Source organism: Muntiacus reevesi, chromosome 2, assembly GCF_963930625.1.
Source record: "Muntiacus reevesi chromosome 2, mMunRee1.1, whole genome shotgun sequence".
NCBI lineage: Eukaryota > Metazoa > Chordata > Mammalia > Artiodactyla > Cervidae > Muntiacus > Muntiacus reevesi.
This window is the reverse complement of record NC_089250.1, coordinates 22,434,357-22,457,882: the sequence shown is the minus strand read 5'-3', so window position 1 is coordinate 22,457,882 and position 23,526 is coordinate 22,434,357. Positions and strand designations below refer to the sequence as shown.

Below are 23,526 nucleotides of genomic sequence, written 5' to 3'. Positions count from 1 at the left end.
TAGAAAAGACAGGGGAACCAGAGATCAAATTGCCAACATCCACTTGATCACAGAAAAAACAAGGGAATTCCAGAAAAACACCTACTTCTGCTTCCTTGACTATGTGAAAGCCTTTGACCCTGTGGATCACAACAAACTGTGGAGAATTCTTAAGAGATATGGGAGTACCAGACCACCTTACTTGCCTCCTAAGAAATCTGTATGCAGGTCAAGAAGCAACATGAGACATGGATTCACTGAATCCAAAAGCTAATAATTTAAGATTATAAAAATTCATAGCCAAACTGGTTAGAAAAAAAACTATGAAAAACTGTCAAAGCTTACTCAACAAGAAATAGATAACCTAAACAGCCCTATATTTCTTTTTTAAATGATATTACAGTTAAAAATCTTCCTCTAAAGAAAACCCTAGGCCTAGATAGCTTTAAAAGTAAATACTAGCAAACATTAAGTAATATTACCTAATTTTTATATAAACTCTTCCAGAAAACAAGAGTAAATACTTGCAGTTCATTCTAATAAGGCCAGCACTCCGTGACACCAACACCAAAGCCATTGGTAAGAAAAGCAATCTATTGGCCAACATCCCTCATGGAGAGCCAAAATTTTCTGTAAAATTTCTAAAAGTTATTAAACAGTATATAAAAATCGTAATACATCAAGACCAAGTGGATTTTTTTATACAAACAGCTCATACAACTCAGTATTAGAAAAAATAAACAACATAATCAAATCGTAATACATCAAGACCAAGTGGGATTTTCCCAGGAATATAAGGTATTTTTTTTTAACACTGGAAAATCAACTAACATACTTCACCATACTAACAGATTAAAAAAAAAAAAAACTATCAATACATCTATTACAAACAAATAGTCTCTTCAGCAAGAGATGTTGGGAACTCCTGTCAATCAATGAATTTAGAACACTCCTTGACATCATATACAAAATTAAACTCAAAATGGTTTAATCACCTAAAACAAGACATGACACTATAAGATTCCTAGAAGAGAATGTAGGCAAAACATTCTCTGACAAAATCGTAACAGTATTCTTAGATCAGCCTCCCAAGGCAAAAGAGAAAAAAAGGAAAAATAAACAAATAAGAATTAATCAAATGTAAAAGCTTTTGCACAGCAAAGGAAACCATCAACAAAACAAACAAAAACACCAAGAGAATGGGAGAATATATTCACAAAAAATACAAACAAGAGCTTCATTTCCAAAATATACATACAGTTCACACAACTCAATACCTGAAAAACAATACAATTAAAAAATGGCAGAAGACCTAAGTAGACATCTCTTGAAGGAAGACATACAAATGGCCAAAAGGCCCATGAAAAGATGTTCAATATTGCCAGTTATTAGAGAAATGCAAATAAAAATCACAATAAATTATCACTTCACACTGATCAGAATGGTTATCAGAAAGTCAACAAGTAATAAATGCTGGAGAAGGTATTGAAAAAAGGGAACCCTCCCCTCACTGTCAGTGGGACTGTAAACTGGTATAGCCACTATGGAAAATACTATAGAGGTTCCTTAAAAAACTAAAAGTAGAGCTACCACATGGATCCAGCAATCCCACTTCTGGGCAAATGTCCACAACAGACAATAAGAGCGCTAATTCAAACAGGTACACGCACCCCAAAGTTTACAGCAGCACAGTTTTCAACTGGGAAGTCACGGAAGAACCTAAATGTTCCCTGACATTCGAGTGGATAAAGATGCTATAATACACAAACACACACAATGTTCACAGATCAGAAAACTCAGTATTATTAAGGCATTAATACTTCCCCCCCAAAGATCTGTAGATTCACTGCAGTTTGATTCAAAATACCAGCAATTTTATTTCTAAAAGCTGACAATCTAATCCTGAAATCCATATACAAATGCACAGACCCTAGAATAGCCCAAACAACTATGAAAGAGTAAAATCTTGGAAGGTGGATCCTATCTGACCTCAAGTATCATTATAAATCTATAGTAATCAAGACTGTGTGGTATGGAACAGAATTAGAGTATAGAAATAGGCCCATACACAAATGGTCAACTGGCTTTCAACAAATGGAGGTAAAGGTAATTTAATAAACAAAGGACAATCTGTTCTAAAAATGGCTCAGGAAAAACTGAATTATCAATATTCAAATAAGTGGACTTTGATATATAACTCACGTCACACACAAAAATTAACTCAAAATGGATCACAGACCTAAATGTAAAAGATAAAAATAGAAAACTTTTAAAAGAAAACCTATGCATCTGATAAATGACTTGCACCCAAAACACATAATGCTTCACAAAACTCGGTAATAAAACAAATCAATAAAAATTGAGAGGTGGTGGATAGATGTGGACACTTCACCAAAATAAATAAATAAACAGAAATAGCTAATATTCACATGAAAAGATGTTTAACGTAATTATAGGTCACTGAAGAAATGCAAATCAAAATCCTCTAGTGTCACCACCATCCCTTTCTGGATTACTGCAATAACCTCCTAATGGCCTCCTTCCTTTCACTCTTGACTCTTTATAGTCCATATACAACAAAGTAGCCGCAGGTTCTTACAAAACCTAAGGCCATGTTACATCTCAGCTCAAAACTCTAATGGCTCACTTTTCACTCAAATCAAAAACCTTCCACCGGCTTATATAGTCTTACACGATTGGCCTCTCACCTGGCCTCTTCTGCTACTGCAACCCCCTCACCTTCCTTTCACAGTACTGTCCCAGCTGCCTGTCCCTGTCTCCGCTTGCTTTCTTGTTAACCACATGATAACTTAGCAATATTTAACATTTACTAAGTAATACTTACTATGAACCAGATATTGTTCTAACTGCTTTAAATGCACTTTATGAATGATGAAACTGAGTTACAGAGAGGTTAATTAACCTAAGAGTTAAGTCTGTAAGTGTTGAAGCCAGAATTCAAAATCACAGGTGGAAGAAGCCCACTGCACAGCCCAAAATACACATGTCAATGATGTCCCCTACTTCTTAACATTCTTAAGAAATAAGCATAGAAAAAAGAGAAGACAGGATAAAGGACTAAGAGAGGGAAAATTAATGTGCTTGATGTAGTGTCAGAGACATAAAATTGGTTAGGAGGAACCAGGACAATTCCTCAAGTATTTTCAAAATGCAGCATATAACTAGTTAAAAGGTAAAATTCAGCACAAAACTAGTTATTACATAAATCAAAATATGACACTTAAAACTTACTTTTTCGGTAGTAACAGTCAAGGAAGGAACCAATGCAGGTGATGGTTCTGGTTGCTTCTTATGTTTTTGTTTGTGTTTGTCCTTTTCTTTATATTTCTGAAAATGAACAGAAGTAAAATACAATTTAAATTTAAATTATAACTGACATATACATAATAAAGATGACATTTATAATTACATTCAAGTAATTTAAAATATTAATAAATGCTTGTCAAAAAAACCAAACTCACTTCTAATCAGATATCATAAACAATACTAGTAATATACTGATGGCATTACTACATGTATTACTATATATTACAATATATAGTACTACTACTGTAAGTTATATTAAGGTGATTTGTTTTCTTATCCTTGGCCAACCTAAAAGATAAACTGAAGTCTACATTTGTATCTGACAAACTATTTTTGTTCTATTAAAAATACCAAATGCTGTTGTATACATTTCATAAATAGTACTTTAAAATTTATATATACTTTGACATGCACTATCACCTCATAATGCTATCAGATTCTCCAACACCATGCATTAAATTCTATGGCCCATAAACTACAAACCAGTGCACAGAAACTCAGACAAGAAATTCTTTTTGATGTTTACTCAGAAAATAGACAAATCAGTTATCTCTGCTAAAACTGATGAATTGAAATATAAAAAGAATTCAATTAATAAAAAATTAACTACATATTAGGAGCCCAACTTTATTTAACATCAAAATACTTTAACCAAATTGTTCTCAATTGTTTGAATCAGTAGGTAAGAGTATTGTGTATGAAGTTTACCACTATTTAAAGAGTTAATTCAACTTATTTCTCATAGTATTTAAGTTTAACCATTCAGAGCACTTAATCTATTCAAGCATGAAAGAATACTACCACTGGCCCTGCCCTAAAAGAGAAAGCACATCAGCAAAACAAAATGTGTACAAATTAAGGATAGATGTTTTACTATAATACCTAAGACGACTGCTCCTTTTTGTTTTTAATTACTGATTTAAGTACATAAGATACCTCTCTATAGCAAGGTTAATACTTTAGAAAAAGAAAACCTAAAATAAAAGTAACAGTTTTTATTCAGACTTTTTAGCAAACTTTGTTACTATGAAGTTATTGTAACTGTGACAGATCATAAGGAATCATGTCTCTAATTCTTTGTATGGGGATGTCATATACAAGTTGAGGAGCCAAGAGCTTTGAGAAGCCCTCTAGGGCTTTCACCTTTGCCGCCTTAGTTTCTAGTTATCATGTAGAGTCAGTTCACACTTTCCTGATAGAGAGGCTAGACAGAAAAAGAGGCCCCATGGAGAAGAACTGGGGCTAACCCCTGCCTGCAGTCAGCAGCATGTCACTGGAGACATGTAAACAACACTACCTTAGATCACCCACCAGCCACCAGCTGAGAGCAGGCTCATGATTAGGCCCAGCTGATACCATGTGAAGGAAACACAAACTGTGCTGAGCCCCAAACACTAAAAAATGTGTACCACTAAAAATGGTCAAGTGCTTTACCAAGCAACAGTAGATGATTCAAACAAAACCAGAATTCACAACCAGGTAATAGGAGTTAATGAAAGTACAAATTAAAAGTAACACATAATGGAATTTTTGTATTCACCAAAATAACAAATGTAACTATACAATCTAGCTTATAAATATGATCCTTGACTGCAGTAAGTTCTATATCAATACTTTTCTCCCATAAACATACTACAGGAGCCTCTCCATCCTTCTTCATGTTCTACTTCCCATATTGGGCTTTATTCATCAAGGGTACAAGAGCTGGGATAATTTTATATATATTTTATAGAGAACGATGCTGAAAAACAAGATAAACAATCTCTAGGGGGCTTCCCTGGTGGCTCAGTCAAGGATCTGCCTACAATGGAGGAGACTCGGTTCAATCCCTGGATCGGAAAGATTCCTGGAGAAGGGAACGGCAATCCACTCCAATACTCTTGCCTGGAGAGTCTCATGGACAGAGGAGCCTGGTGGGCTCCACTTCATGGGGTCGCAAAGAGCTGGACACAACTGAGAGAATAACACACTCACAAACAACAGCTACAATCTTGGAGAGAACAGAAGAGTAAAAACTAACGTATACATGTATATGTATGAAAACGTGAATGTATGTAAGACATAATGGAATAATACACCACTTTGCTCCTGTGTAATACACCAAGAAATATATGCTGAGATTGTAAATGTTCACTGGGAGAGATTGTGAATAGATTACATCCACAATATAGGCCTGTGAAATATGAATCAATGCAGTGTAATGACTTTCACACTAAAGAGAAAGACTGATTTTAACAGAAGAGGAAAAAAATTCAGGAAAATATTCAGTTACATCTAAATATTTAGCATATGACAAAGATGGGATTTCAAACCAGCAGGAAAGACTGAAATTCTTTAATAATACTAGAAAAAGTGGTTTATTAACCACTTTATCTTCTACAAAAAAAGACAAAATTTAAACAGATTATTTTATAGTTAAACAAAAATTAAAATAATCTAAGAGGCTGAAGAAAATGTTTTTCAAAATTTGAAATTTAAAGAAGGAAAGACTTTTCTAAGCATAAAACAAAGTAAAAGTCAAATAGAAAAGGTGGTTTTAGCTATTCAAATTCAAATACTTCTGCATCAACTTGAACATCATTAAAAAGCTAAAAACAAACTGAGAAATAAGTTAACATGTTCTGTATTTTAGTGTTTAAAATGTTTACAAATCAGTAAGAAAAAATAAACATGCTATGAAACAATGCACAAAGGACAATTCACAAAAGAAACGAGTCACTAAACAAAAAAATGTGCAACCAAGTACTGAGGAACTAATGGCAATATTATTCTATTACCTAATTTTTTTTAACACCAAAATTGTTGGATTTTTGTTTTTAATTATAAGACCTAATTACCAAGTTACAGTGAAATGAGCACTTGCATACAATGCTAAAGAGAATGTAAATATGCAATGGACCATTTTTAAGAGTTAGAAACCGTAGATATATTATCTGACTAGTAATTTCATCTCTAAGAAGTGAAGGTTCAAATATAGCTTATTATACTACTATTCGCAATGAGAAAAAAGCTGTAATATAATCTAAATGTTCAACAACACAGGTGTGGTTTAAAAAATTATTATACAACCATGTAATGGTCATTTAAAAAGAACATTCTGAAGGAATATTTAAAGATCTGGTAAAATGGTTAATATGAGTTTCACTTTAAAATTTTATGCAAATAGTCAAGCTTGAGAAAGGAAAACAAAGCTGAAGATGTCACAGATCCTGATTTTAAACTCTACTACAAACTGTTGGTAATCAAAATAGTATGGTACTAGCACAAAAACAGACACAGAGATCAGCAGTATGGAACAGAGTCCAGAAATAAACCCATATTTACAGGGTCAATTGGGCTTCCCTGGTGGCTCAGACACTAAAGAAACTGCCTACAATGCAGGAGACCTGGGTTCGACCTCTGGGGTGGGAAGATCTCCTGGAGGAGGAAATGGCAACTAACTCCAGTATTTGTGCCATCAAGTCGGTAATGCCATCCAACCATCCCATCCTCTGTCATCCCCTTCTCCTCCTGCCCTCAATCTTTCCCGGCATCAGGGTCTTTTCAAATGAGTCAGCTCTTTGCATCAGGTGGCCAAAGTATGGGAGCTTCAGCTTCAACATCCGTCCTTCCAATGAACACCCAGGACTGATCTCCTTTAGAATGGAGTGGTTGGATCTCCTTGCAGTCCAAGGGACTCTCAAGAGTCTTCCCCAACACTACAGTTCGAAAGCATCAATTCTTCGGCACTCAGCCTTCTTTATGGTCCAACTCTCATATCCATACATGACCACTGAAAAACCATAGCCTTGACTAGATGGACCTTTGTTGGAAAAGTAATGTCTCTGCTTTTTAATATGCTATCTAGGTTGGTCATAACTTTCCTTCCAAGCAGCAAGCGTCTTTTAATTTCATGGCTGCAGTTACCATCTGCGGTGATTTTGGAGCCCAGAAAAATAAAGTCAGCCACTGTGTCCACTGTTTCCCCATCTATTTGTCATGAAGTGATGGGACCAGATGCCATGATCTTAGTTTTCTGAATGTTCAGCTTTAAGCCAACTTTTTCACTCTCTTCTTTCACTTTCATCAAGAGGCTCTTTAGTTCTCCGTCACTTTCTGCCATAAGGGTGGTGTCATCTGCATATCTGAGGTTATTGATATTTCTCCCGGCAATCTTGATTCCAGCTTCTGCTTCCTCCAGCCCAGGGTTAATAATCCTACTTCCAATTAGCTAAAATTCTGAAAATATGACAAAAACTCCCAAATCTGCAGAGAAACAACCTTTTCTTTTGCTTTTCCTGATTATTTAATTTGTTCTTTCTTTACCTAAAGAGCAGTGCAGGCTTTAGAGCAGAAACAGGAAAGGCTAGGGAAAGGGAGAGTAATGACTCTTTGGAAGTAAACGATCTAGGCTAGGAATGAATTATATAACATCAGAGGGTATTCATAACTTTGTGAACTATCCCCACACAGTTAAGAAATTAAAATCTGGCATAAGATATTTAATCAAGAATTAGAAAAGAGAGCTGAGTCTGGCGTTCTACCAAAAACTGCATCCTGTCCCAGTTGAGCTTGTACATTGCACCCTTGACATTTCCTCTGGAATCAGCAAGAGACACTTAGTCCTCAAACCCTAGCCTCAAAAATGGTGAGAAGAGATTCAAGAAGTGGTCTTAACTGCTTCTGAATCATGGTGTTGGAGAAGACTCTTGACAGTCCCTTGGACTGCAAGGAGATCCAACCAGTCCATCCTAAAAGAGATCAGTCCTAGGTGTTCACTGGAAGGACTGATGCTGAAGCTGAAACTCCAATACTTTGGCCACCTCACGCGAAGAGTTGACTCATTGGAAAAGACCCTGATGCTGGGAGGGATTGGGGGCACGAGAAGAGGGGGACGACAGAGGATGAGATGGCTGGATGGCATCACCAACTTGATGGACATGAGTTTGAGTAAACTCTGGGAGTTGGTGATGGACAGGGCCTGGCGTGCTGCAATTGATGGGGTCGCAAAGAGTCGGACACGACTGAGCGACTGAACTGAACTGAACTGAACAGTGGAGCAAATACCTAGAAAGAGCCTCAAAAACATGAGCAAGAAAGGAAAAAGTTGCATGGCAAAGAAACTATAGTCAAAAAGGAAACAATATAAAGAGCATAACATGCAAAAGAGAACCAAATCTCTCAACCTACAAATAAATATAACTTAACATAGAGATATTTCTCAATTGTTCCATTGTAAGTAAAACTTCATTCTAATGTATGTTCAAACAAAGTACAAAATGAGATGATGAAACAAAATGGTTAAAAAAACTCAGGGATTGTAGGAAAAAATCAGGGACTGTAGAACCAAAGTAATTTTAAAACTAAAACAGAATTAGTAACTAAAATAGAATCAGCAAAGGAAAAAGAATACATTCTTGAGAATAAAAATATTGCTCTAAAAAGGGCATGAAAAAAATCATAGTAATGCAAATGAAAAATAAGCAGATATTAAAGTGTTCAGAGGAAATTCTCTGGCAGTCCAATGGTTAGGACTGAGTGCTTTCACTGCTGTGGCTTGGGTTCAATCTTTAGTCAGGGACCTAAGATCACACAAGCCACACAACAAAGTAAAAAAAAAGGGCGGGGTGCGGGGTGGAGGTGGGGGGGATTTAGAGAGGAACATTTAACAGTTACACAAAACAATAATCAAACGTTAAATATAACTTGTGTCCCTACAGTAGAGAATTCAATGAATGGAGAACAGAAGATATATTCAAACATAAGAGCCTATAAAATAAAAGAGGAAAAAAAAAAAGTGTTCTGAAAAATTCAGTTATAGAATGTTCAACAGCAAGACTCACTGTGGTTAAACTTAGCAGACTGCATGGGGGTCAGTGGGGTAGGACTGTCCCTGGTCCTCCCCACAGCCATAGTCCAGGTCCACTGCCTGAATTCTTAAAGGAAAGAAAGTGTCATCCAATGATATTATATACAGTCAAGATTCAGTTCAAAAATTAGGTCAAGAAGAAAAAATTTTCCATTATGAACAAACTCAGAGAAAACAGGTCTGAAGAATGTATTCTTGAAAAAAGTTACTGAACACTAAAGCTCTGCCAATTTGAGATGATATAAAGAACTCATTGGAGAAGCTGTGGTGAATGGTAGTGACTATCTAACAAATTTAAATTAAATAGAGAACAAATCCCTCAAACAACTGTGAGGATTGTTTACAGAAGAGAATGTCTCCAACCTGAAAAATGCAACATAAATATTTTTAAAAACAAACAAACTGGATGGAAGGAAATAAGAAGAGCACAGGGATATTGTTCACCTTTCATAGCAGGAGCTCAATATAGATTGTGAAGCACATTGTTAAAATAGTTTGCCACCAAATAGTAATTGCACAGAAAATCCTTCCTTGTAGACAAAGCCTGGTTTTCTTTGGCTAATCACTCTCTCACATCCTCAGATTTTCAAACCCATAGGTGAACATTGAATATCTAAGTCAATTTAGATAAATCCATCTCCTGAGCCACAGACCGCTTTAAGTCTGGGATAGATTTAGGTCAGGACAATAAAACAGAAGAGGAAATTTTCTGTGAGATGGTTGGGAATGTTCTCTCTCTTTAAAAAGGTACTCCCTTGCAGTCTTCAGACGCTCAAGTGTTAGGTCGTGACCTCTGGAACAACTGCAGTGACCTGACAATCATGCCTAGAGAAGCCAAGAAAACCACAAGATAGACAACAAAGCCCTACCGCCATTAAATTGACCATTTATTGCTAAGTTAACCAATCTCAGAAAAGTCTCTGAGCATCTTGTGCGAAACAATAATTCTCCATTGCTTTAGCAATATTTTGTTACAGTTAAAAGCATCTGAACTGGAAGGACGATCTTACTTTTCAGTGATTTTTTGTGTGCTTCAGTATCTCCACAATTAAAGGTAGAAGTTTAAGGAAATAATATCTGTTGGGATAAGGAAATTTTTTTTTCATTTATTTTTATTAGTTGGAGGCTAATTACTTTACAATATTGTAGTGGTTTTTGTCATACATTGACATGAATCAGCCATGGATTTACATGTATTCCCCACCTCAATCCCCCCTCCCACCTCCCGGGATAAGGAAATTTTATATGAAGTTCATTTTATCTATTTGCTTCACTTCCATAGAGCCAAGTAAATCTAAGTTTAACATTTTCTTAAAAACCAACAGTACTGCACCATTTTAGTAGTCTTTATTGTTCTAACCATCCTTTCAAAATCTATTATCTATTTATATAAATCTGGAATGTTTACTTAGTAGTAATGATGGCTATTTCTGGATGGTGAATTCTGGAGTGGTTTTTTTTTTAAATTAATTTGCATTTTTTAAAATGCTTTGCCTTGTTTTAATTTTTTTTTTAATAATTACATATCCCTGGTGGCTCAGGTGGTAAAATCATCTGCTTGCAGTGCTGGAGACCTGGGATCAATCCCTGGGTCGGGAAGATCCCCTGGAGAAGGAAATGGCAACACACTCCAGTATTCCTGCCTGGAAAATTCCATGGGTGAAAGAACCTCACAGGCTACAGTCCATGGGGTCACAAAGAATCAGACACGACTGAGCAGATTCACTAACAAAAAGAATGGGCTAAAATGAAGTAGAGACAGCTAGCTATTCACCAAATCCGTTTCTTTGTCTTATTCAGAGTATAACTAGACACTTCCCAGTTTCCTTTGCAGTCCAATGTGGCATTTAACTGAGTTCAGGTCAATTGTAATCTGAATGAAAAATGAGGTGTGCTGCCTCAGGGCCTGCTCCTTAATAGTCTTGAGTATTGAGTGTCCATGCTCCTTCCTCTTCCAGGGATTAATACAAGGGAATACAGCAGACACAGAAGCAACACTGAAAAAAGAAGGCCAAGAAGCAAGAATGGAAGGAAGCAGAAGTCCTAACTCATGGCTTGTAAGAAAGCTGTTAATTAAGAACATCTGTTTTGGATGTCGTTGTGAATGAAAAATAAACAATGTATTAATTCTCATAATCTGAGGAGTGTCATATGTTAGGAGACAACTCTTTATGTCTTACAAATAAATAAGGCATCATCTAAACCATCTTTTCAAGGTTGTTTGTATAATGATCAGACTTAAAAGACAGTATGTGTACCTTAGAAACAAAGGGCAGCCACATTTACTGTTACAAAAGATTCAGGTGCCCTAAGCTCAGGCTTCTTCTACTGCAACAGACTGCACGAGCAGCTGTCATCTGGCCCTCTTTGCTCTGCCCTATGAAAACTGGGTCTTGGGGGAATTGTGCAAAAATACTGATACTCTGGTTACTTCTACTGCTTTAAGTAATAAACTATATTTTATCTCTGATCCAAAATTCTCTTGTCTTCTAAGAGGTTACCTTATAAGTAGTGTATACCTTATAAGACCCCTTTCACAGTTCTTGACCGTCTGGTGATAGGAATTTAATGCTGTTAAGAGACATGGCTTTCTGGAAAAGGAAGAATAAGGGCTTCAAGGGCCAATTAATGGGATATGAGGGAAGCCTGAGGGAATGACCAACAAATATATTGAGCAAACTGTTTGGTCAATAAAGCAGTAAATGCTTCTTCATTTTACTGTCTGATAATGAGGAAGAACTGAGGAGGTGGCTGCTAAAATCTCCAGGTTAAAGGATATTATTATACAACACAGGGAATATAGCCAATATTTTATAATAACTACATAAACTTTAAAAATTATAAATCACTACATTGTACACCTGCAACATATATAAGACTATACATCAACTATACTTCAATTTAAAAACAAACAAAAACCTTCCAGGTAGGAGATTTTCTCACCAATCTGGAAGTTGGCTTCAGTTTCACCCTACCATAATAATAACTAATTTCAATACTGAGTCACCCTCAGTGTACAGAAGGTTCCAACCTTTTCAGATAACAGTTACGGAACTGCTTATCTACACTGAGCATGAACGGAAGCAAACTGGCAAGCAATCACTGTGGGCAGAAACAAGGTGAATCACAGGAATCCTGGTTCCCTTGGAAAATGCAGGTGGAGGGGTCTGTATGTTAAGAAATAATGGACAGTTGGACTGTCTCACAGCTCAATACCTCCTTCGATTTATCTTGCCAACATTGAATTCATTTAGAGATGACAATAAAAGACTTCAGTTCTGTTTTTGGGTGTTTTTTTTTTGCAATTGATCCTGGTTGCTATAAGGCATCTTTGGTCCTTCCTCTCACCGAAATTTCCCAGAGACAGACCAACACTTTGTGGGAAATAAGGAAGCTAACAGTGTCTACCTTTAGTGCCCCACAATCCCAAGGGTAGTGCCCCACCCTTTTTTGAAAAGCAGCTATGAACCTGCCCATGGGTTCTTTTCAAAATCAAACCCATGGAATAATGTAGCTCCTGAGTATGTGATGTCTATTAGTCAGACTAAACCATGTGGCAAGGGCCCAAAAATTCCTCACTTGTCAAATGGAAAATGGTATATTCAAGAACACAACTGGCCTGGCCCCAGCAGCATTTCAGCTTCATATTAAAAAGTGGCAGCTACCTTCATTCTTATCACCTCATGCAAAACTACTTGTTTAATGCAGATCTCAATACTTTAGGGCCACCTGACTCACTAGAAAAGACCCTGATGCAGGGAAAGATTGAGGGCAGGAGGAGAAGGGGGCGACAGAGGGTGAGATGGTTGGATGGCTTCACCGACTCAATGGACTTGAATTTGAGCAAACTCGGCAAGACAGTGAACAACAGCAAAGCCTGGAGTGCTGCAGTTCATGGGGCTTAGTTCACTGACTGGTTCAAATAAACTAAAACCAAATGATGTGCAATGGGTTGCAGCAGCTATTCAATCTCAGTACCTGCTAAACTGATTCAAAACTATATGTCATCACTGCACTAGGAGGCAGAATTCAGCCATTCTCACAGCACCAGGCAATATTTCTGTGGAAGGTGAAACAATGCTATCAAAACATGTTTAAACCCTAATATTCAGATTCTGCTAAGCATGTTACCTTAAAAGACAAAAAGCACTTCACAAATACAAATATATTTATTCTGGATTATCCAGTAGGCCAAATGTAATCACAGGGATCCTTAAAAGTGAAAGAAGGAGTCAGAAGAAGAGAATCAATGGAAGATTTGACTATGGAAGACTGATCAGAGTTGCAACATTGCTGGCTTTCAAGAGAAGTGGATCATGAGGCAAGGAAAGTGGGCATACTCTGGAGACTAAAATATTTAAGGAAACAAACTATGCAAACACATGAAGGAACTGACTAATAACTGATTTAATGCTCACTTTAACTTCTTTCTGCCTGATTAACAAGTGTATCCATTTTCAACATTTATTACTAAATACTTTTCTTCTTCCAGGGATAAAAGTCCTTACCATCTCTTCTCAATGCCTCATCAGAGATTATCCCTTCTCATAACCTGAGCAAAGCCCTCTTACTTCATTAACATCCTGTGCTCCACTTTCATTTCCCTCTTCGCCTATAAACGTACATGTACCTATTACATTATAGTCAATGCAACTAAAACTATAATTCCTCCCAGATCAGTTCCTAGTTATTCAAAAGTTGTCAATACTACCTTTATTTTACTACCCTCATACTTAAACCTCTGGGTTTGTTTAAAAAGCATTTAACATGGTTTCACTGTGTTCAAGAAACCATATTAGGTCGTGTGGGGAAAACAGTAAAGTACAAAACATAGGGATCAGTTCTGAAACACAACATAGAGAATTCCCTGGCAGTACAGTGGTTAGGATCCCATGCCTCCACTGCTAGGGGTACAAGTTCCATTCTTGGTAGGGAAATTAGATCCCAGATGCCATGCAGCATAGCCAAAACACACACACAACCAAAAACACAAAACAACCCAACAAAAACCAAACCACAATTTGGACTGTCAGTGAAACATACACTAATGAGAACCAGTAGTTTAAAAAAAAGAAGTGAAAGGAAAAAATTAAGAAAATCACATAAAAAATATCCACAGCAAGAGATACAGTGTGAGTCACACAAAACAAAGTGCACCTTCACTAGAAAGCGAGAACTGAGTGTTGGGTCTGAATTAAGATGAAGTAAGAAAAGAGGCAATGGCACCCCACTCCAGTACTCTTGCCTGGAAAATCCCATGGGCAGGAGTCTAGTGGGCTGCAGTCTATGGGGTCTCTAAGTGTCGGACTCGACTGAGTGACTTCACTTTCACTTTTCACTCTCATGCACTGGAGAAGGAAATGGCAACCCACTCCAGTGTTCTTGCCTGGAGAATCCCAGGGACGGCGGAGGCTGGTGGGCTGCAGTCTATGGGGTCACACAGAGTCGGACATGACTGAAGCGACTTAGCAGCAATAGTGGCAAGAAAAGATGAAACTGAAAAGTGAAGATCATTTGACAAAAGAATAATTGGAGCACACATAAAAATGTTTTAAAAAAGAAAAAAACAAAGTTTATTTGAAGGGAATGGGTAGAATATGACTCAAACAATTTTTCCCTTTTGTCACATCTAATGTGTTAACGTCTCATTCCAGTTCAAGCAAAGGCTCATCACTTAAATCTGGTGACTCTTTTCTACTATCAAATCAATCTTCTCGTTTTAAAATATTAATTATAATGTACAATTAAAACATTAATAATTTCACTTATTTGAATCAAATACCCTAACCCATTTTAAAACTCCAAATTCATATTTCTGCCTTGAAAATGTTTATCATTCCACCATACCCAAAGTGACTAAAACCAGCATTATCAGTTTCTCCTTTTTATAATGTTTACTCATTATAATTAATAATTACAATGCTTGCTTTTCCCTCAAGACCCTACCTGTACTTATGGTAGCATGCCCCTAATCAAGACTGCCTATAACAATCCATCACCTTCAATATACCTTTCCCCTCGCCCCATTACTACCAATCAGATCCCAGGTCTTATAGATTTTATTGCTTCAATACCTTGACAATCATTTCCCATATCTTTTCATTCATATAGCTATTAAATTCAGTTTAGACTTCATTACTAAACATGAACAACAAGGCTCTTTTATTTTCTAGAGCCATGTTGTCCAATATGCTACCTACTTGCCACATGTGGCTATTTCACTTAATTAACAGTGGTATAGTCTAGAACTTCACACTAAATCAAAAAAATTTATATTTTAATATACTCCTCTCACTTTTCCTCTAATGTAACTATGAGACAGTAATTGGTACACAGTTTATTTAACAATAATCAGCCCCAAGAAGACAAACAAAAGAGCAAAAGACCAAATAACTTATTACAATGAAGGAATAAAACTACTGCTGAGAAAAGCAAAAAAAAAGAAAAATAGTAAGCATTGTTAAGGATGTGAAGAAACTGGAACCCTGGCTGGTAGAAATGTGAAATGGTAGAGCTGCTGAGGAAAGTAGTATTGCAGTTCCTCAAAAAGTTAAACTCATTAAAAAAATAAACTTTTAAAAAGTAGAAAAAAAAAAATTAAACTCAGAATCAAGATGTGATCCAGCAAATCCACTTCTGGGTATATACTCAGAAGAGCTGAAAGCAGGGTCTTGAAGAGATATTGTATACCCACCCATGTTCACAGCAGCATTATTCATTCACAACAGCTAGAACGTGGAAGCAAATAAGACTCCAACAACAGATAAATGAATAAGCAGAATGTGGCATATACATACAACAGAATATTCCACTCGTTGAGGAATCTAGAGTAGTTAAATTCCTAAAAACACACAGTAGAATAGAGGCTGCCAGGGGCTTGGAGGGGAGTGGGGAAGGGGCGAGTACTTCTTACTGGTTACATATTTTCAGTTATGCAAGGTAAAAAGAGTTCCTCAGATGTATATGGTGGTGATGGTCTCCAACAATATAAATGTATTTAATGACACTGAACTGCACATTTAAAAATGGTTAGGATAGTAAATTTCATGTTATATATATTTCACCATTTAAAAAATTAGGGCTGATAACTGCTACAGAGAGAGAGAGAGAGAGAGAGAAATCTAGGGCCCCATCACTACACTATCATCATCATATCATATCCCAAGAATTCAAACAAGCTCACATAGAAAAAAGTATATTAGCTGGAAAGCAGCCCCAAACTGCTTATATTAATTCATTCTGTCGATACACCACTTACTTTTTCTTTATCCATTCCCTCACTTAATTGAAATGCTACAACTAAGACTGAGATTGCCTTCTCAGCTTAAAAATACGCTACAGCAGAAAGTACAAAGAATCACTTGCTTTTAAAATACAACTATTGTGATTATTATGTCACAAAGGATTCAGTAAAATAGTAAAGTATTGTAAAAGTACTTTGTACTACTTCTGTACTATTTCAGGTTAAACTAACATTAATCAGTGATGAAACTACCTCAAACAATTAGGTAGTTGATACAAGATTAACATACAAAAGTCAACAGTCTTGGTACTTCATTGGTGGTCCAGAGGTTAAGAATCGGCTTATAAAGCAAGGTACATGGATTCAGGGAACTAAGATCCCACATGCTCCAGTGTGTCCCATTTACCGAAGCCTGCAGTCTCTAGAGCCTATGCACTGAGTCTGCAGACCACAGTGAAAGATCCCACATAACTTTGCTAAGATCTGAGGAAGACAAATACGTAGATAAATATTTTTTAAAGTCAATAGTGTTTATAAATAGACAAAAGAAGATATAATAAATATAGAAAACCCCTTTTAAAACAACAAGAAATTAGCATAGTGAATAAAAGGAAGATAGTGGCCAACAGACTAGTTTTTCTGAAACTCCATACAAAAACAGACTATTTAGAAAAACTAAAAACCCATGGAACAACATTTTACAATAAAATCAAATGCCAAAGTACTTCCATGAACCCACAAATACAAACAAGGTGGAACAAAAAACTACAAGATCTGCATAGTAACAGCATTTGTGAGGGGAGAACGAAGCCACAAGACAACTGTAAAATCATCAATGGTACCTACTGCAAAGCATCAAGGGCTGATTTGAGGACGATAGCTGAAATAAGAAAGGGTTTTGTACCGGACAACTAATAGATAAATGCAAGCAGCCCCCTCTAGGAAAGACTGAAGTGATGCCTCAAGTTAACCTTTCAGGCAGGGATTAGTTCTCAGGCAGAGACTTGCTTCAGAGAGAAATGGTTCCTAAACACCATCCCCACTGAAAGAATATGACAGAATGATGGCAAACAAAAAAAAGTTACGATGCACTGTGAATACACCATTTAGGTGGTATTTCTCACAAAAGGGCTGCACAAGACTTAGCGACTAAACAACATAAATTTAATCAAAGGGAAATTATAAAGACAAATCCAAGTTGAGGAACCTGCTGCAAAACAACTAGTAAGGAATCTTCAAAAATATCAACATTGTGAAAGGTAGAAAAGCCTGAAGATTATGTTAAAGAAAACTAAAGAGACATTTAATACTTGATTGAATCTTGGATCAATTTCTTCTAAATCAGCTATAAAGAACATTACTGGGACAACAGTATTTTGAACATAAACCACATAAAGTAGATGCTTCATAAACATTTACTAATTTAAAACACTAATGTCCCTTTTCTTCATCTATGGAAAAGGAAATTAAACTACATAGTGTAACATAGGAAATAAATATATTAACAAATAGATTTACTATTAAGGGGAAAAACTTGTTATAATCATCATAATACTATGATCTTAGAGAGTTGGAATATAAGTCTAAACACCTAACTGAACTTAAGTCTTTACATTATATGTAATCTCAACCTTACAAATATTGTAACTCTATTGCATATAAAGAAATTAGCCTTCAGCCAATTTAATTACATATAAAATTCCATTTCGTGGGCATGGCATTTAGTTGATACAAGCAAGATAATGTTTATACTGAATACCTGAATTCAAGCAAAATTTCAAAAAGACTATTCACATCTACTTGTAACTTTGTCTATCTATCCACTTTTAACAAAGAATCTTTCCCTTCTAAGTTACAAGCTCTTTATAAATCTCTTCCCCCCACCCCAAACACTAATCTAATTAAGAACATCCTGGAACAAACTAAAGGTTTCAAGAGAGATTCTTTGTATTAGCATTCTATTAAGAACATGTGAGAACTTCAACATTTGTACTAAGATCAAAAATAAATTCAATTTGTAATACACCTGATTTATCTAACTTCTAAAGAAATCTGATTATTAAACCTCCAAGTAAAAGGCAGAAAGACTTAGGTGGAAAAAAAAAAAGATTCCATAGACTGTGGAGTCAGGCATGCCTGGTCTTAAATGCTGGCTCCATCATTTATTAATCTGTATCTCGTTTTCTTCAATTTAAGTCTGAATTTGGCAATAAGGAGCTCATGATCTGAGCCACAGTCAGCTCCTGGTCTTGTTTTTGCTGAATGTATAGAGCTTCTCCATCTTTGGTCGGAATATAATCAATCTGATTTCTGTATTGACTATCTGGTGATGCCCATGTGCAGTCTTTTCTGTTGTTGGAAGAGGGTGTTTGCTAAGACCAGTGTGTTCTCTTGGTAAAACTCTGCTAGCCTTTGACCTGCTTCATTTTGTACTCCAAGGCCTAATTTACCTGTTACTCCAGGTAACTCTCTTGCCTTCATCATTTTGCATTCCAGTCCTCTATAAAGAAAAGAACATCTTTTTTGGGTGTTAGTTCTAGAAGGCCTTGCCGGTCTTCATAGAACCGTTCAACTTCAGTTTCTTCAGCATTACTGGTTGCAGTATAGACTTGGATTACTGTGATATCGAATGGTTTGCCTTGGAAACGAACAGAGATCATTCTGTTGTTTTTGAGACTGTACCCAAGAACTGCATTTGAGGGATACTCCATTTCTTCTTAGGGATTCTTGCCCACAGTCATAGATATAATGGTCATCTGAGTTAAATTTGTCCATTCCAGTCCATTTTAGTTTGCTGATTCCTAAAATGTGAATTTTCACTCTTACTATCTCCTATTTGACCACTTCCAATTTGCCTTGATTTACAGACCTAACATTCCAGGTTTATATAATACTGCTCTTTACAGCATTAGACTTTACTTCCATCACCAGTCACATCCACAACTGGGTCTTGTTTCTGCTTTGGCTCGATCTCTTCATTCTTTCTGGAGTTATTTCTCCACTGATCTCCAGTAGCATACTGGGCACTTACCAACCTGGAGAGTTCATCTTTCAGTGTCCTATCTCTTTTCGCCTTTTCATACTTTCACGGGGTTCTAAGGCAAGAATACTAAAGTGGTTTCCAATTCCCTTCTTCGGTGAAGCACCGAAGTTTTCTCAGAACTCTCCACCATGAACATTCACTTCATGCAAAGATGGGAACATTTCATGCAAAGATAGGCACAAAAAAGGACAGAAATGGTATGGACCTAACAGAAGCAGAAGATATTAAGAAGAGGTGGCAAGAATACACTGAAGAACTAAGCAAAAAAAATCTTCATGACTCAGATAACCACGATGATGTGATCACTCACCTAGAGCCAGACATCCTGGATTGTTAAGTCAAGTGGACCTAAGGAAGCATCACTACGTACAAAGTTAGTGGAGGTGATGGAATTCCAGTTGAGCTATTTTAAATCCTAAAAGATGATGCTGTGAAAGTGCTTCACTCAATATACCAGCAAATTTGGAAAACTCAGCAGTGGCCACAGGACTGGAAAAGGTCAATTTTCATTCCAATCCCAAAGAAAGGCAATGCCAAAAAATGTTCAAACTACAGTACAATTGCACTCATCTCACACACTAGCAAAGTATGCTCAAAAATTTCCAACCAAGCTTCAACAGAACGTGAACCGTGAACTTCCAGATGTTCAAGTTGGATTTAGAAAAGGCAGAGAAACCAGAGATCAAGTTGTCAACATCCGTTGGATCATCAAAAAAGCAAGAGACTTCCAGAAAAACATCTACTTCTGCTTTATTGACTACGCCAAAGTCATTGACTATGTGAATCACAACAAACTGCGGAAAATTCTTCAAGAGATGGGAATACCAGACCACCTGACCTGCCTCCTAAGAAATCTGTATGCAGGTCAAGAACCAACAGTTAGAACTGGACATGGAACAATAGACTGGTTCCAAATTGGGAGAGGAGTATGTCAAGGTTGTGTATTTTCACATTGCTTATTTAACTTATATGCAGAGTACATCATGAGAAATGCCAGGTTGGATGAAGCACAAGCTGGAATCAAGATTGCCGGGAGAAATATCAACAACCTAAGACATACAGATGACACCACCCTTATGGCAGAAACCAAAGAAGAACTAAAAAGTCTCTTGATGAAAGTGAAAGAAGAGAGTGAAAAGTTGACTTAAAACTCAACATTCAGAAAACTAAGATCATGGCATTTGGTCCCATCACTTCATGGCAAATAGATGGGGAAACAATGGAAACAGTGACAGACTTTATTTTCTTGGGCTCCAAAATCACTACAGATGGTGACCATAGCCATGAAATTAAAAGTCGCTTGGTCCCTGGAAGAAAAGTTATGACCAACCTAAACAACATACTAAAAAGCGGAAATATTACTTTGCCAACAAAGGTCCATATATCATAGCTATGGTTTTTCCAGTAGTCATCTATGGATGTTTAAGAGTTGGACCATAAAGATGGTTTGCCTGGAAGAATTGATGCTTTTGAACTGTGGTGTTAGGAGAAGACTCTTGAGAGTCCCGTGGACTGCAAGGAGATCCAACCAGTCTATCCTAAAGGAAAACAGTCTTGAATATTCATTGGAAGGCCCTGATGCTGAAGTTGAAGGCCATCTGATGAAAAGACCCTGATGCTGGGAAAGACTGAACGCAGAAAGAGAAGGGGACAAGAGAGGATGGGATGGTTGGATGGCATCACCAACTCAACGGACATGAGTTTGGGTAAGCTCCAGAAGTTGGTGTGGACAAGGAAGCCTGACATGCTACAGTCCATGGGGTCACAAAGAGTCAGACAAGACTGAGTGACTGAAGTGACTGACTGACCTCTTGTTTTTGTCTGCCCATTATTTTGTTCCTTAGGTAACTTTCCACCTCCTTGTGACTTTGTGAAGACTTTCAGCCACAGTATTGCATCACCCCTGACTATAACAGTGCGAATGTTAAACAGAAGGCCAGTCTTAAGTGGACAAGACTCAGGGTCTCTAAACATTCTCAGTTCCAATGGCTTTCACTTAGATTCTCCTTTAGTATGCTATAATCACATCTTGTACCTAAAAAATGGAAGAGTCTTAATGTACTTGCAAGCTAACAGCACTCACATGGGTGCTGGCAGAAAACGTAAAGACTTGTGGGCTGGACACACGGAGCTTTATTACTCATAGCAACAGCAGTAGCCATAGTGTCAGCATTTGCACTGTTCCCGCGCAATTCTGACAGAATGATCTGAAGGAGCCCAGGTAACCCTTGTACACACAATGGTTTGCATTTCAGGAGAGGAACTTTGGGTTTAGGGAACCCAATGCCTGCCAAACGCCCCAGGAAGAGATATATCTCTGTTATCTCCCAAGAAGACACACAAATCTGCCTTGCTCTGGATGGTGCTGCCATTTTCCTACACCATTTATTATATAAAAATTCTTAAAAGACGTGTACAAATGTGACAGACCCGTAGAGAGGTGTCTCCCAACAACTGATGTCAAAACACACCAACAAAATATTAGCCATCATGCTCTACTCTAATTCACTATGCTCTAGTCACAATCTTGCAGTTGACTGACTCTGTCACTTGTTCTTGGGACCTCATTGAGTTCTTTCAGACTCTTGCTCCTATAAAAGTCTTCCTACACTTCCTTCCCACAAAACTGTATGCCTTCATTCCCTAGTTTTGCTTTAAACACTTTTGAAAACAACTTGTTTCCTTATCCTAATACCCAATCCGCCTAGCCATATTTCCCCTGGGATTCTGCCCCCATCTACCTTCTATGCTCCATTATTAGGTGACCAAGTTGTAAGCAGATAGGATAGAGCATCCTGGAGAAAGAGAACCAGGCATGGCTTTCTTGGCATAAGAGAAGCCATTTCTGGCCCAAGACATTTAATGATCGAGGCCTGGTTGCAATGCTTGCCCTTGAACAGGTCTCCGTAATTAATGATCTTAAGGGAAGTGAGGGAACAAAGGAAATGCAGTCAAGAAACTGCGTACTTCAGTGATGAAACAGTCCTAGTTCCTCCTAAAGAGGTTACATAACAATCTGATACCTGTCTTCAAGAGTACTGCAGGAACAAACGACCCCTCCAGCGATGGAGCACAGAGTAACGACATGGACCCTCCCGAGTCCAATCAGCTGAAACCTGAACTCTTGCCAACCTCTGCCCCAGTTCCATGTTGATTTCTCCTCTGCTCAAGCTCCTTCGTGAATATGCATGTAGCCTCAGCTTAAAACTTACCCAATTTTGCTACTTGAAGAGATAACGCTTTAAGAGAGATCACCAGTGTTCTCCTGACTTGCTGGAAATAATAAATAATTTCTTGTCCAATGGTTAGCTTGATGTGTCTTGGCTCCACACCCACTAAAAGACTAACACTGTTTTTGGGTAACAGCATTACTCACATACATGCCACCACTCCTTTTTTTCCACCCCTCCCACCTCCCACCAGTTCTCTTCTTTGTGCATTACCATATCTTAATCTTATGTATTCCTCCAGTTATTACCCTACTTCTCTCCTCCTCTTAAAATCCTTAAAAGAGCTGCATGTATACTTCTTCATAAGTACTTTATTCATCTACCAAATTCACTTAGCTTCACCTCTCCATCATTATTACATTGAAACTCCTTCTCCTCAACAACTTCTTTAGTATTAATCCAAAGTACATACATACAGTCATCCCTCAACATCCACAAGGGGTTGGTTCCAGGACTCCCTCCCTGACAATACTAAGGTCCATGGATGCTCTGCTGCTGCTGCTAAGTCACTTCAGTCGTGTCCAACTCCATGCGACCCCACAGACAGCAGCCCACCAGGCTCCCCGTCCCTGGGATTCTTCAGGCAAGAACACTGGAGTGGGTTGCCATTTCCTTCTCCAATGCATGAAAGTGAAAAGTGAAAGCGAAGTCGCTTAGTCGTGTTGGAGCCTTCATAAAAAATGGCATAGTATCCACATTTAACCTACACATCCTCCTGTGTATTTTAAACCATCTCCTGATTATTTATAATACCTAATAAAATGTAAATGCTATATAAATAGTTGCCCGAGCCCAGCAAATTCAAGTTTTTCCTTTTGGAACTTTCTGGAATTTTTTCCACAGTTGGCTGCATCCA

General features: G+C 37.3%; 1 protein-coding gene across 5 annotated transcripts in view; it reads right to left on the bottom strand.

The window, feature by feature from the left end:
• Positions 1-23,526, bottom strand: part of MLLT10 (MLLT10 histone lysine methyltransferase DOT1L cofactor) — a 219,936-nt gene that overhangs the window by 102,179 nt on the left and 94,231 nt on the right. For all 5 annotated transcript variants that reach the window (XR_010661422.1, XM_065921077.1, XM_065921078.1 and 2 more), the window contains exon 9: positions 3,232-3,327. Coding sequence is in view for 4 of the 5 variants with exons in the window: in XM_065921077.1 (XP_065777149.1) it covers positions 3,232-3,327 (96 nt within the window). In the remaining variant the exon portion in view is untranslated. The remainder of the gene's footprint in view (positions 1-3,231; positions 3,328-23,526) is intronic.